We start from the raw sequence: 15,984 nt of genomic DNA, 5'->3' as shown, positions 1-15,984 counted from the left end.
GTGAACACGAGCTAAGACAAACATTCCACGAAAGTTTTGTTCTAGATCTCTATTTAATGTTATCGAAAATCTGTTTTCTGGTTTAATCATTGAATTAGCAAAGATCAAAGTATATACTGTGCAAATTAACCTCTTCAGAGATATTTTAAGACATCAAGGCAATAATATAAGAAATTAATATTTGTAATGTTTTATTTATTTTCAAAGTTTTGTCAGTTATTGTTGAATAAATATAAAATTATATACTTATATACTTTTATTGTATTTTTATTGATGAGAGATTTTAATTTTTAAAATTTGGATAAAAATAAATGAATAAATGTCAATAATTTGAAGAGGTTAGATATACATAAAGCAAATTTTATTATATTCGTACTGGTTATTCAAATTTTCATATATAAAATTTTCATCATGAAATAAAAATTTGAAACTGAAAAATTATAAAAAAAAAAAAAAAATAGACTTGGATAAAAAAAAATTTTATCTCTTTTTATAACTCGATTAATATTAAAACTACCAAATATAATATATTTTGATGAAATTTAGTTTTTTATTTTTATAATTGAAAATGTAGTTGTAAAATGTAGTTGTAATAAAAAACTTTTGTCATTTTTGACAAAATAATTCAATGATAACTTGGTTAACAAGATTACTAATATATATTGGCTAAATTATATTGTGAGAAGGTAAAGTAGACAAACCACTTCAAAGAGTGCATATCTGATCATAAATGAAATTCTCAAATTGAATCCAAGATTTAGTACTTCCATATATTATATATAATTATAATTATTTACAATCAATAATTTTTTTTCACTATATTATATTTATTCATATTAATCCTAATATGAATATTTTAAAAATAAATTTGTAAATAAACACTTTTATCTAATCATTAAAAATGTTTTCCTGCATATCTTATATAAAATATAACAAATAAAAATTACAAAAAAAGGATTTTTTTATTTTCCTCAATTAAATTAATATTATCCAAAAATTATATCAAACATTACAAAAAAAAAAACGTTTTCTTAATTCTCGAATAAATCTTTTATATAATTTCAAATTATTCCAAATTATGAATGCAAAAATTCCAACTGAAACCACAAAAGAAACCAATCTTTCTTCTAAAATTCTTCGTTTAATCTTTTTCTTTCAACTTTTTCTTTCAACACTAACGAGCCATAAAAATAACATTTCCAATACTTCCACATAAATAATTTCGAAAACAGGAAATAAAACTTTTCCAATATCGTTTCTTCATTGCCATATCTATGAAAACCGATCCAGATGGCGCGTAAAGCGATCTAAAAGAAAGAACGGAGGAGCCATCTTCCGTTTCATCTTGGTACAAAGAGCAACATGGATTCTGCCTCTCATTTCCCTAGTCATATCCGGCAAGGCTTAAAGGAACAACTGTGAGTGATTCAAAATGCATTTTTGTTTGATAGACAGAGTTTCCAATCGCTATTCGAAAAAATTACTTTATCAGGATGGAAAATTTTTCTCATCACGATTTCTTGTAGCAAATTCAGAAATTTAAACGATTGAAATTAAGACGTTAAAGTGAGCGATACTTGAATAATTATCGACCGATAATGCGTATTATTTAATTTACTTTTTTAATTAATTAATCGATTGATTAATTAAAGCAGATTAGAAAAAAATTGATTAAATATAGTATTATTCGAATTTTATTTTAAATAACGTTATTAACTTTGTTTGAAAAAATTAATTAATTTTTTAGTATTTAACTTTGAAATAATAATTCGTAAAAATTTAAAGTATATTGCGAACATTGTGAAAATTTTACAATACAAATGTTGTAACATTTGCATGAAATAAAATGTAATGATATTAAACAAATTTGCAATACGTGTATAAATAAAATATTATAAAAATTTCATGTTCGATTGTATACAAATTTTATAATAAATCGTGTGTTAATAGTTAAGCGTCGATAAAAATGAGTTAAATTTTATTTAAAAAAATTACTCTATTTTTGATTTCCATTCTTTTGTGAATGTTAATGTATTTTGCAAAATTTTCAAATTTAGTCGTACAATTTTTTCAACGAATCTGCACAAAAAGAAAAAAACATATGTTAACAAAAATAAATCGAACTTAATTTAAAAAAATTGTTTAAATTTGGTCTCCATCTTGAAAGATCCTCTTTTACACTGATATCTGGATCCAATCATTTGTATCATTTATGTATATACTCTGGAAGTCTTTGAAAAACATCTTTTGTTATTTAACTCGAAACTTTCTCGAAAGGAAATGGCACGATTATTTTTCAGCGTGACAACTAACCTATTCTTTTTTATTATATTAAATTAGATGTGAAATATAGAAAAAAGTATAAAAGTTTTTTTTAAAAACTACAGAAAGATAAATTAAAAATATTAACATAAAATTCTATCAAAAAATTTAATTTATTTTATCATTTAATTTATTTTATCAAAATTTAATTTATTTTATAAATTTAATTTAATTTATCAAAATTAAAGTTAGATCAAATTAAATTAGATTAATTAAATTCATTAATATATATATTCAAGCATGTATAAAAATAATCAAATAATTTACAACATTAAATTTACTTATTGTTTAAAGAGAAAATGTAAATTCAATATCGATTTGTAAATCAAAAGCTACGACTACGCAAAAGACTAATATGTCTACCATCAGCAATAAAATAAATTAACAAATAGAATTTGTTTCGAATGGATAAAAAATTGAAATTAATAATTCCAATATTCTAGTTTGACACTTTACTCTATTTCTCTTTATGTAACTATAATACTTAATATCAGTTTCCAATATTGTCCATAAAAAAAAAATACAAAAAGAAAAAAAATTTTATAAATACGATATATTATATAAAATGATTTATTTGTAATTGTCCAATGTTTTTTGTCAAATTCGTCAATAAAGTTGAGACAAAATTTTTTGCAAAGAAAAATATTGTTTGAAATTAAGAATCTTTATTTTTAATCTATATTATTAAAACACCATATATTATTTCTGTCTTCTTTGAAAAGAAAAAGAAAATTTAAAAAAAATTCATTTTACTTCCTAAACATGTTATTACTCTGCCAACTTTCCAACGTTTCCAAGATGAAGATAAATTAGAAGCGAAGTCACTTTTGATGAAAACGAGGTGCGATATTACCTGGAAAATTCACTTAATCATGAGAAATATTGTTAAATGTACGAGTTGTAATTAGTTATAAAAAAAAAAAATAATAAAAAATAAAAATAAAAAAATAGTAAAAATCTATAATTTTTCTTTTAAATTTATTATAATATAATATTATAATATTATAATAATTTTTCTTTTAAATTTTCAATTTACATTTTTTTCTTTCATCAGTAATTAATGTAAACGAAATTAACATTCTTCGATTAATCAAATTATTTTAATATAATTTTTTATTATCTATCTTAATCGCTGGAAATAAAATTTATTCGGTTAATTGATATCAAATTTCTCAATAATTTTTATAAATTTTAATTAATTATTTAATTAAATCATACAATTTATGATTTATGAATTTTCAATATTGAAGAATTTCATTCAAAAAAAAATTTACATTTATATTGAAGTTTCGTTTTGAAAAATTAAAATTCAAAATGAAAAAAATTTTTCTCAGTCAACATATACATATCAATAACGTATAATTAAACAATAAAAATATTTCGTTTAATTTATAATTCAGAATCAAAAATAAAAATAAAAATAAACGACAAACAAGATACGATAAATAATTAGTTTCAATTTGCCTTGTAAATAAAATTACAGTTTTATTACAGAAGTTTTGTTACAGAAAGTTAATTATATTTGTTTAATAAGGGGAAAAATTGTCGAAAATAACTCTTAATCTCTACATGTTTTAGCTTTCAACGAAATGAGATCGTGAGACGACCAATGTCATCGTACTTCATCCTTATTACTAAGGATCTTAGTGAAGTGAACATTCAAGATTTTCATAATCTCTCTCCAAGATAAGTAGGGTCTCTACTACATTGAGAGCTCTACTTCGTTGGAATGGAGGGATAAGAAAGTTAGAACTAGATACAGAGTGAAAAACCATCATCGTGATACTTAAGAGAGATATACAACCGCTGATAACAATCTTATTGAAATATATTGTACCTAAAAATAACCTGATTAGTAATTTGTCACTTATTATTATCCTTTGTTTTTCAAACAAAGGAGATTAAAATTAAATGGAAGATTTAATATTGAAAATATATTTGATTTTACTTCTTATTTTTTTCTATGATTATTTTATTTTTTTCAATTCGTTCATATATTTATAAATTCATAATTTTTTTTTTTCAATTTTTTTTTTCAATTTTTTTTTTTGAAATTGAAAAAAGTTTAGGTAATACTATTTTACTTATTTTATATGATTATTAAATTTTAAATATTATTCTTCCTCTTTTTAGTAAATACTTATTGACCACATACTTTCTAAGATTAAGTGCGCCAAACGGTCAAAAGTTGACTTTCAACGAGCTCGAAAGTTACTGGTAAGCTAGAATGTTGGAAAGTCGTCTTTAAGAGCTTTCAGATATCTACTTTACCTACAGCGATAAAATAACATTCTTCTTGCAAAATATCAGAAGTCTCGAAGTAATAAACAAGAAAGAAGCTCTTTTCCAACAGTTGATAAATCACTTCGGATTATTAAAAAAAAGAGAAAAAAATCCTATCATATTTTTCTTTCTGTATCATGAAACAAAAGTAGTCGTTACTATTCAAGAACAATATCAGAAAGATAACATACAAAGATATATACATATGTACAGTTGTACATTGTTCTGAAGAAAGATGATTGATGAATGAAAAACCACAAGTTTCTTCAACGTGTCATCTTTGAAAAACGAAAACCGTTAATTAGCCTCTTCTGCAACTACGATCGATACTCTTCCACGCTTTTTTTAACAGAGGTTTTTCTGGGTCGTGTGCTTCTTTGTAATAGAAAAAAGCATCGTTGTTTGAGAACACGTGCATTCGTCTAAGAGCAATCGACTATGTATGAACACCTGTTACTGAATCATAACTAATCGAGTGTAACGAACTACTGCATCTTAAATGTAATTTATCTATATATTATTCTATTATTATTATTATTATTATTATTATATATTTAATTCTATTATTATTTCTTAAAGAATTTTCTTTCGTCTATTAATAAATTAATTAAATAAGTTATGAATAACAAAATATGCAAAAATTTTTTAATTTTTCAAATGAAAATCTTGACTGTTTACAGATTTTTTTAGCATTTATGTATTTAATGTTGAAAGATATTTTTCCAAAAAATATTATCTTTTTCAATATATAAAATCTGATAGATCACAATTCAATATAAAATAATCAAGTAATTCTAAAAAAATTAAATTCAAAAAATTAAAATTAAGAGAAAAAATATCGGATAATTTCTTGAAAAAAGAAAAATTTATATTTTAACATTTTACTCAAATATAATTGCCTAACCTATTTTTCCTCCTGTTATAATTTTATAATATTGCTCAATATTGCAAGAACAAAATATTCGATATTTATCATTTTATCATACATTTTTCAGGTGCAGGAGTGAAAATAAAAGACAGCTTGTCTCGTAACTCGATTCTATCGATTCCCAAACCGTGCACGACATTACTATCACCATTTGACACGGGCAATCTCTCAACTTTGACAGACACTGCAATGAACTTCATTCGTTCCAACTGAAATCTCGTTCCATCCGTGAAAGCTGATTTCTCTGTATAATTCAATCCTCTAACGTATCTGGTTTGGTCATTTTAGAAATCAAAATTAGATACCGAATTATTGATGCCATTACTAATAAATATTAAATATTAAATGAGATTCCGCTTAAAATAATATTACAAATTAATTCTATCATAAATAATTCTAATTAATCTATAATATATTTTGAAAGTATTTCAAAAAATTTATTCAATGTATCGAAAGATTTTGATTTTAAATTGAATTAATTACAAAGATAAATAAATTAATTATTAAATCGTAATAATTAATACATTGCAATAAATTAAAAATTTAAATAAATTATGAAAATAATAAATTTCACTGAATTCATTTTTAGAAATAAATTATTTCGAGAATTTTCTTTCAAAAGTATTTTCTCTAGAAAATTATATTTATTTTATACATCACTGAAATCGTTAAAATGAGACCGCAAGATAGCAATAGGAAAAATGTCACTAACGCAATGAAAGAACTTTAGTATTCCGATAGGTTAAACCGAAATTATGAGGTTACATAGTGATACGATCTTACCTCGAATAAAAAGCAGTGTAATAAAACCTTATAAACTGAGAGCTATAACAGATGATATAACTTCCAGCGCACTTATTAAATCTGTTTCCTCAAAGTTTATTTGCTTTTTCAGTATCATTTACAAAAACAATACATCATCAAGTTCTATAATTTTCTTTAATTTCGGCATAAAATAAATGATTAGAAATATTAAAAGATGATATAATGAATGAAAATAATAATAATTATATAAAAGAGGTTTAAATTCAATTTTCAAATACAATTTTTAATAATATAAATTTTAACTTAAAAAAATTGTTTGTCTTTTAATTTAATATTAATATTAAATTTAAACGTTTATATTTTAATTCAATCTTATTTCAAGGTAATTTTTAAAGAAAACTTTCAAACGAGAAAAAAATGAGAAATTTAAATTTGAAACAACTGCTCGCTATTCTTCATTTAGCAAGGAAAATTAAATTTTTAAAATTTACATTCGATATACAGACTTTGGAATAAATAATTATCAATCATTCATTTACATTTTTCTATATATTGGTTCGTAATTCATTTCAACTGGCTGGGTAATTGCTTTTACCTTCGCATTGCACTTTTTCATCGAGATTATATCTCCCACAATTTACATATCAAATTATTCATAATTCTCTGATAAATCTTCATGATATAGAATATTTAGTCACTTACATAAAAGAAATGCATATTCTTCGTATCAATCCTCGCTTACCTGAAACAAAAAATTAAATAATAAATTAATATAAATATAATATTAATATAATTTGATTTTTTTTATAAATTTTTTTTATATTTTATCTTAAATCTTAAATTAAGATTTCAATTTTTCGTAAAAATTTAATTTAGAATTTTAATCCATTAACATGAACATATTTTTCTAAAAATCTCATCTTTTGAAATTATATTCGGTGGAATTTCGTCGAGTTCTCAATATGAGAAGAGTTAACCTACAAAAAGCCATTATCGGCAGTTTTCAGCTAACCGTAATGTCGCACAATGATAACTAGGTTGAAGAAGAATAAAAGAAATATCGGCTTTAGGCGCAGTATAACACATATAGCACGCACGAAGTGAAAAATCTAGGTCAACTATTTGTAAAAAATATTAAGTCATTTTCTCATAATAGTAAAGAAAAATATCTAATCTTCTTTGGTAACATTAAAAAATCATTTATAATTTTTTAAATAACAAATCAATAATCAGCATTCAAGATGAAAAAAAAATATATATAAAATACAATATATATAAAACAGAAAATCAATTCAGTAATTGAATTCGTAAAAACGATTCAATGCCATTTTCTCATATCTTTATAACAGATAATCTACTCTTCTTTATAAAAATGATTTATTATTCTATCCAAATAATAAATTAAAATCTATAAACGACATTCAATATAAAAAAATTATATAATAAATAATAAATAAGAAATAATACATAGAAATCTGACCTATATAAATAAAATAAAATAATTTTCTGAATATAATACTCAATATAATACTTATGAATTTATGAAAATAATTTGACATTTTTTTTTATAATTGTTTCTCTGCAATAGCACAATTTTTTATTTTCATTATAACAAATCAAAATCAATATTTAATAATCAAAATAAAAAATATATATACAACCAGACGATAAAACATATGTATAAAACCAGATAATAAAATAATTTCATGCCATTTTTTCGTTTGGTCGTTTCAAGTCACTTCAAAATGTCAGCAATGTCAACATTGCTCTTGCAGATGTGCGAGAAGCAGTGAAATGAGTTCGAATAAATGAATGGAGTCGTTAATCGTTAATAGCGGTGCATTGAATGGGATATAAAAAGAAAATGAGGATTCAGTGAAGGAGGGATCAAGGATTAACATGAAAAGATTGGGATAAAACGTGGTTTTCATTCTTTTAACTTATACAAGGATCAACCGTTGAGCTTTTTCTGACCTTGTACTTAACTAAAAAAAAAAAAAATAATAAATATATGCTATAATATCAGTTCAAAGTAAGTTTGTAATTATTTAATAAGTTTGCTTTTAATATTTTTACTAATTTTAAATAATTTTAAATTATTTTATACACAAAGATAAAATTTCGACTAATTTTTATTTGAATTTTGTACAGATTATGTATAGACATATGTGTAATTTGTAGTTGGATCGAAAGTTAGGTTAAGTCTTATCAGTGCTTATATGATATATGAGTTGGAAGATTAAAATGCAAATCCATTGTCAAATGGAAATGATAAACGACGAGAGAGAATTAATAATTCGTTAATTTGTTATGTTTTACAAAAAGAAGATCGAAAACATTAAAAATTCTTTTAATATAGTTCTATAATCTTTAAAATATAGGAAAATTTATTATTTCCATATTTCTACAATTCTATTTAAAGATAAAACTCTTATAAAATTAATTTCTTTCGAAAATTATTTTTCGTAAACAAATGTAAATAAAAAGTTATTCGTTATTAATATAATATTTATTTGTAAAAAATATCTTCAAGAACAACTCTCAAGATTTTATTCTCAAATAGATTCGTATGAATAGAAATCTGCAATACAATCTATCTTGGATTGCACAAACATTGGAGAAAAGCCATTAGACAAATAAAGATGAAATACAATTACCGCTGACAAAGATATAAATCTTATAGTATTATTTTCAATGTTTAGATCTTGTACCAACAATCTTATTCTTAAAAAAATTATTAAGAAAACATAAATGTAAAGAAAACAGTAAATAAATAGATGAGATATACATAAAAAAATTAGACGATACAATAATAATAAAATAAAAGAAGAGACACAAATAAAAATACAATACATGTTATTTGACTGCTCAAGCGCAACTGACGAGTTTGGGGACTCAAGACAATGCAAATCCCAAATTTTGTCACCAGATGGCAATATTGCACACAAAACGAGTTATATTTTACGGATTATAAAAAAAATATCAAAATGTCAATTTCTGAAACTTTGAATCTTGGATCAATTATCCAAAAAATTCTGGAAAAAGGAATTTTGAAATACTGTTAAAAAAATTTATTTATTTGTGAGAAAAGTGATGAGACATCGATTCTATTTCTCAGATAATTTGTAATTAGTCTCTGAAATGATGCAAATTTACTTGTGTGTATGAATTTCTTTTAGTGACAAACATAATGATAATAAATGGTAAATATGGCGGCACAATGGGACTCCTACAAATGTTTCAATATTATTTTCTTTTATTCTATGTATTGTATAATGAAATTGATTAACATAAAATTTCCATTATCATGAAAATACCTATATTTTTCTTCTGATAATTTTCTTCAAATAATTTTTTTGAAATTATTAAAGTATTTCTCATTTATTTAAAAGTAAGATAAAAAATTAAGATCTTTCACATTTCATTAACTTATTAATAAATAATTATTCGACTGGAATATTTTTCAAATGCCATGAAAATGTAAACATTCATTATAAAGTTTCGTTAAAGAAAAATCTTCTCAAATATATTTCATATTTAATGTATTAGAATTAAGTAATTTCTCAGAAAAAAATTTTAAATATGCAATTAGTTTTGCATACTGATGAAAACATATTATATTCAGTGACAAATTAGAACAGGATTTTGTACTTGTCTCAACGATAGATTGAACTCTCCTGTTGAATTCGCTTAACTATGCACATGTGAAATAGGCTAGCTTCAAAGTAAATATGACCTTTACAGATGAATACCTTCATGTTTCAGAGAAGACAAAATAGCATGATTATTGAAAATGAGAGCGATCTTGTTCACTGGGAATTAATTTTCATATTTTTTTTTTTAATATAATGAATATTGAATATAATGGATAAAATTTAAAAAAATTTATTTTGAAATTTTGTAAAGAAAAATGTAAAATATGAATAAAATATGAAAATTTTGATTTCAGAAATTCTTCAAATTCACATTAATTAATAATAGTAATTAATAATAATTTTTAATTACAAAAAATTAAATTTTCATATTTGTAAAAAAAATAATTTTAATTCTATATTTTAATTTTTATATTTCAATACTTTGAAAACTCGTCATTTTTTAAATTTCGAAACATTACGTATATTACATTTCTATACTTTATCATAATTTAAATTTTTTTTCATTATTAAAACAAATTTAATTAAAATAATAAAATCTGATTCAAAATTACTATGTGCTAACAAAGATTTACAGAAATAACAAGCTAGGAAAACAAAGATATTCTATTTCGATATTCTGCTTTATAATACAATTTTTTATAGCATGCCCTCTAATTATATTATTTTGTATCACAGTAAATACAAGAATCCTTAATACGTGCAACGTATAATTTTTGGTTTTATATAACACTAAAATTACAATGAAAATTTCATTTTAATGTATTTTTCTTGATATCTCTTATCGACATTTTATTACAGCCTCTATAAAGAAAACCCGTGTCATGACCTATACCGATAAGAGTATCTATAATTACAACGTCCCCCTGACTCACTCGTAAAGTATAATTACTCATAAATCGCCATTTTTCTCGAGTCGATATCATGTTATATACGCAACGTGGATACAAGATTAAAGGAAAGTTGCAGTCGTCCGCGTGAAAATGGAACCTAACATTTTATGTTGAAAAGCACTTTGTAAAAAGAAGGAAAAAAAAGAAAGAAAGATATATCACATTACCAGTGATCGTTATCAATGTTGCAGCAATTTCGTAGAGAACGAGAAACAAAATAGGGAACTTTATTCGAATAAAGATGTAGTTTTATTGCGCAAAATGTAACAAATTGCATTTTCGAGATATACGTTTTACGTGAGATGCAAAGTTAAATGTGAAAAATATCATAGACTTCGCGTAAAAAAGTTTGAAAAGGATAAGAGATTAATCCTTTCATTTTGAGAAAATTCTCTTAAGTTAAGCTCTTTAGAACATAACCTAGAATTCGTGAGCAGAATAAGGAAAATTAATTTTGAAATGATGAAATTACCATTCGGAGAAATGAGAAATGAGAAAATTGTACGTAAATTTACGAACAATAAAATAATTAGCATTATGCGAATATTATATTTGATGTATTTTGAATAACACAATATTTGTTAGTTGAATATTATTTCTACTGCGTAAAAATCCATATTCTACTCGTATAGCATAATATAACTTTGTACATATTGTAATTAAGCATAAAATTCTAATCAACAGACATTTAAAAAAATAATTGGAATATTTTTTATTTCTATTAAAATAATTTTCCTCGTTAAAAAACTCTTTTGCATAAAATGTTTTCACATGAAAATATATAATTAAATATAAAATTTAAAACAATAGATATTTAAAAGAACAATTAAAATCTTTATATTCACCTATATTAAAACTTCTATTTTTTTTTTCAGAGAATTCTAGATTTTATATATGATAACATGTATCAGCATCACAAATATTATAATTAAATATAAAATTTAAAACAATAAAACAAATCACAATATTTAAAAAAACAATTGTTATTTTTACATATTCACATTTATTTATATTAAAACCTTTTCTCGTTTTATATTTTCTACATTTTCTTTCGTATATTTAAGATAACCTTCCAAACGAGTGTCACTAGCAAGTAAATTATAAACTACGACATTCAATAATTCCCTAAAAAGTTCCTAAAAAGAATTGTATATATTTTCTTGCAATGAATAAGAGGTTATAATGAGAATAAATGAAGATCGTATATATATAAAAAAATTATTATAAATAAATTTATTTTTATTATAATATTTTATTATAATTAAATAAATTCTCATTAAAATTGAAAATATTTTTTTTTTGGTGGAAGAAATTTTTTTATTGGTGGAAACGAAAAATTATTGTCTCTAGAACATTTAAACATAAATAATGATGAGAAACTAAATTAACAATATTGACAAACAACATCGAGTCATAGTACGATAAATCCTTCTTGAAAATTCCATTATATATGTATCATGCTTTTTATATATATGCGTAATAAAACCTTCGAAATCTCTAATTATAACTCGTATATTGAATTGATATTGGTTTTCGATACAATTCGATATTATATTTGTATATTTCAGTTTTAATTATAGTGGCCTCATAATTAAAAATTAAAGCTTATCAAGTGTAATATTGTATGCTTAAAATTATTTTATGAAATATTGATTGGTTTATATTTAGACAGTCATCCACTCTTTTCATCTGTGGAATGTAAAAATATCTGAAGATTTCAAATGAAGATAGGAATATTTAATATAAATATCTAAAAATCCAATTGGAAATAAAAATATTTAAAATGAAGATATAAAGAATTAGTATTATTACTTTTTCAGAAATCTATAATAATAAACATTGTAAATTTTTTTCTAAATCGAATGTCGAAGAATATAAATAATACAGAAATAATATTAAATTAAGTATACTTATTTCACTTGTATTATTATTTATATATTTAAGAAGAAAAGAAAAAAAACATAAAAATTGTAAGGACTCGCACAAACATATAACACATAACCTAAATTCTGGAAAATTGGATGAAATGTGTTACGCTTTTAAACAAATTAAATAATTTTTCTTTTCTATGTATTTTATATATATTTTTCACATCATTTTTTTTATTTTTTATTTCACGTAAATTTTTATTTAAAAAAAATAAGATTTTCTAACATCAATTAGCATGACAAAACAAACAGATAAAATAACATTAAATATTTTTCTAATTTTTAACATAAAATTAAATATTAATATATTGTTCACAAACATATGTTAACAAATTACGAAAAAATTTTATTTTATTAACTATAAATTCATAAATAAATAAATATTACGTTTCCATACGTTGTTATATATACGTATTCAAAAATTATTTGTTTTAGGTTAGGTTTTATCTTTTATATTTTACCTTTTGTGTATAGATAAAAAATATTCTGTCGTGAATAATTTTTTTTTAACTATATCACTAGTCCATCTTGATATAACAATATTAATATATCCTATAAGCAATTTATATGGATATATTAAACTGGGTTAAACAGGAATAACTTATTTCAATAGCGGATAATTTTCACGCATGAATGAGCATAATGATCTACATTTATCTTTGTTTTACATTTTTCTTATTTTTACTCACATAAATATTGATTTATAATTAAAATAAAATAGTTTTTAACATTTATGTATAATACATTAACACAATACATAATTATTTATATAATGGATATACATTTATAAAATGTATATAATTAAAAAATATATAATTATAATTATATATTTTATAATGAAATATATTGATTTTTGAATATCTAATTATTTTTAATATTCAAATTTATTTTTATGAATTATTAAAAATCTTTATTTATATTAAATTTAGCAAAATTATTATTTTAAATTAAATTATTATTTTTTATTAAATAATTAAATAGCTATGTATTTACTCTATAATTTATAATCGCATAGGATTGAAAAAACATCAAAATACCAATAAATTGAAAAATAAATATTGGAAAATAGAAATTTCGTTCATTTCTGATTTAAAAATATTTTTAAAAGTGCAACAGAATATCGAATATCGAAATTTTCAACTTTTCATTACGCAATATACGATATGAATCTATGATGTTTATTCTGACCATGCTATATTCAGAAACGAGAAAACTATATATTTTAAAGTATTTATTCGATTTCGTTTGCACAAGAAAATTTTAAATACAGTTTCCTTTTAGTTTTTAGAAATCGAATAAAAAGGAATAAATTGAGGATAAAAGTTGTACATTTTACGACTTACTGAACTTCTTATGTGTTAACCGGAAAATTCTTGAAAGAATATTAAGAGAACAATATAGTTGAATATATACAATTGAATATATAATTTATTCTGCGATTATTATACGTGAGAAATGTGAAAGATTGATTAAAAGATGAAATTCTAATTTAGGACATTTTATAACTACATTTTTTATTTTAAATTTGAATCAAATATATTTTTAATTTTTTATCATATTAAATTTTATCATATTAAATTTTGTACATTTTGTAAACTGTATTACGCTTCTTTAAGAAGATCTTTTTTTCACTAAGCATTGGTTTCCTTTTAATTTTAAGAAAAAAAAATATTCTATTTTTATTTATATTCTATTATTATATTCTATTCTATTCCTTTATGATTTTACATGCTTTTATTTATATGTATAATGCACTTTTGCTCTTGTTCTTTATTTATCGATACAAGATATCTTTGATGAAAATATATTTTCTAAATAAAAGTACAATCTAAATAAAAAAATATCCTTTACAAAGATTTTCAATCACTCCACTAACCTCGAGGTTAGTGATAAGTTTAAACCAATTTTGAACTATTTCAATTCAAAGGGCACAGCGATCATCACAGAGTAAACTAACTTTTCATCGAGCTTGAACTTTGGACGAGTCGTTCCAAGTTCAGAAGTCTTCATGCTTTTGATGCTATTGAAAAATCCAAAACTGTTACATCCACATTTCCATGCTCTTTCAAAAAATACACTTTCGATCTAAATAAAAAAAAGAAAAGAAATCTTTTCATCAGCGTTTCTAAAGCATTTTCTTGCCTCACTAGTGATGGGTTTAAACCAACCACGAATCAAACTTCAAATCACACAAACGTAATGCTTACCTTTCATCGAGCTTGAACGAGGACCTGGACAAGTCGCCCCAAGCGCTCATACTTCTGCTTCGCCTCCTGTACGACGATTGCGGCGCGAGTAGCCTCGAGCTGCTCCGCCTCCTCGGGGCCAAATTCTCCGCGTGGAAATACACTTTCGGCGCCTTCTGCTGTGCATTCGGGGGCGTTGAGCTCGGTGTGACCGCCGTCGAGGTGATGAGTTCCGGCAGTGCCTCGTAGTCCCATGCTCTGGCGCCCATTTCGAGCAGGGGGACCGACGAGGCAGCGTTCTGGCCTCGATCTGGCCGAGGCTTACGCTGATGAAACAGGGCGAACAGGTGACGGAACGTCGACTCGTTCGCCCGATTCTCCCTCTTTCCCGCTCGAAGCTTCACTTTGTTCGACTTAATGTCTACGATTTAATACATCTATTGACCACCAGCGCTTTTCGCATCACGGTCACTGTCATCGCGGGTTATGTGGGGGGAACACGAGGGTGCGTCCAAACATCGTACTTAGACGTATCGCGGATCACTTTGCAATTGTTCGAACGATTGCACGATTTTTGATGCTTCGCCATTTTGATTTTGGATTAAGAAAATTTTTCGAATTTTTATTTTCTTCTTGAAATTATTATTATTATTTTTTATTATTATTAAGATGTAATTACGTAATAATCGATGCCACAATTTTTTATGTTTCTCTTTAATTTTAATAGTGAAAGTGAATTAATAGAATTTTTGAATTTTAAAAATTTGCATTAATATGATCATTTTGATTCATTTATTTTTGATTTTTTCTTCTTTAATTTTTCTTTTTTATCTAGTAGTTTCTTTTCCTAATGATGGTTTATATAATTGATAAAATTTTTTTATTTTGATCAGAAATGGATAAACAGAATTTTTGAAATATATTGTTCGATCTTCTTAAGATTTATATGATCGAAAGCACGATTTCTAGTATTTCCTAATTTCGATATAAATCGAAAAAAATTTTTTATAATTTTATTTGGTAATA

The 15,984-nt window shown here is 23.5% G+C and overlaps 1 protein-coding gene across 2 annotated transcripts in view; it reads right to left on the bottom strand.

Moving 5' to 3' along the window:
* Positions 1-15,614, bottom strand: part of LOC122718804 (potassium channel subfamily T member 2) — a 173,201-nt gene extending 157,587 nt beyond the window's left edge. For both annotated transcript variants that reach the window (XM_043944142.1, XM_043944143.1), the window contains exon 1: positions 14,980-15,614. In XM_043944142.1, the coding sequence (XP_043800077.1) occupies positions 14,980-15,227 (248 nt within the window). In that variant the 5' untranslated portion in view covers positions 15,228-15,614. The remainder of the gene's footprint in view (positions 1-14,979) is intronic.
* Between the last annotated feature and the right edge of the window lie 370 nt (positions 15,615-15,984).

The sequence above is a fragment of the Apis laboriosa genome, unplaced genomic scaffold (assembly GCF_014066325.1).
Source record: "Apis laboriosa isolate Shangri-la unplaced genomic scaffold, ASM1406632v1 scaffold68_cov148, whole genome shotgun sequence".
Taxonomy (NCBI): Eukaryota; Metazoa; Arthropoda; class Insecta; order Hymenoptera; family Apidae; genus Apis; species Apis laboriosa.
This window is presented reverse-complemented; position numbering and strand designations above follow the sequence as displayed.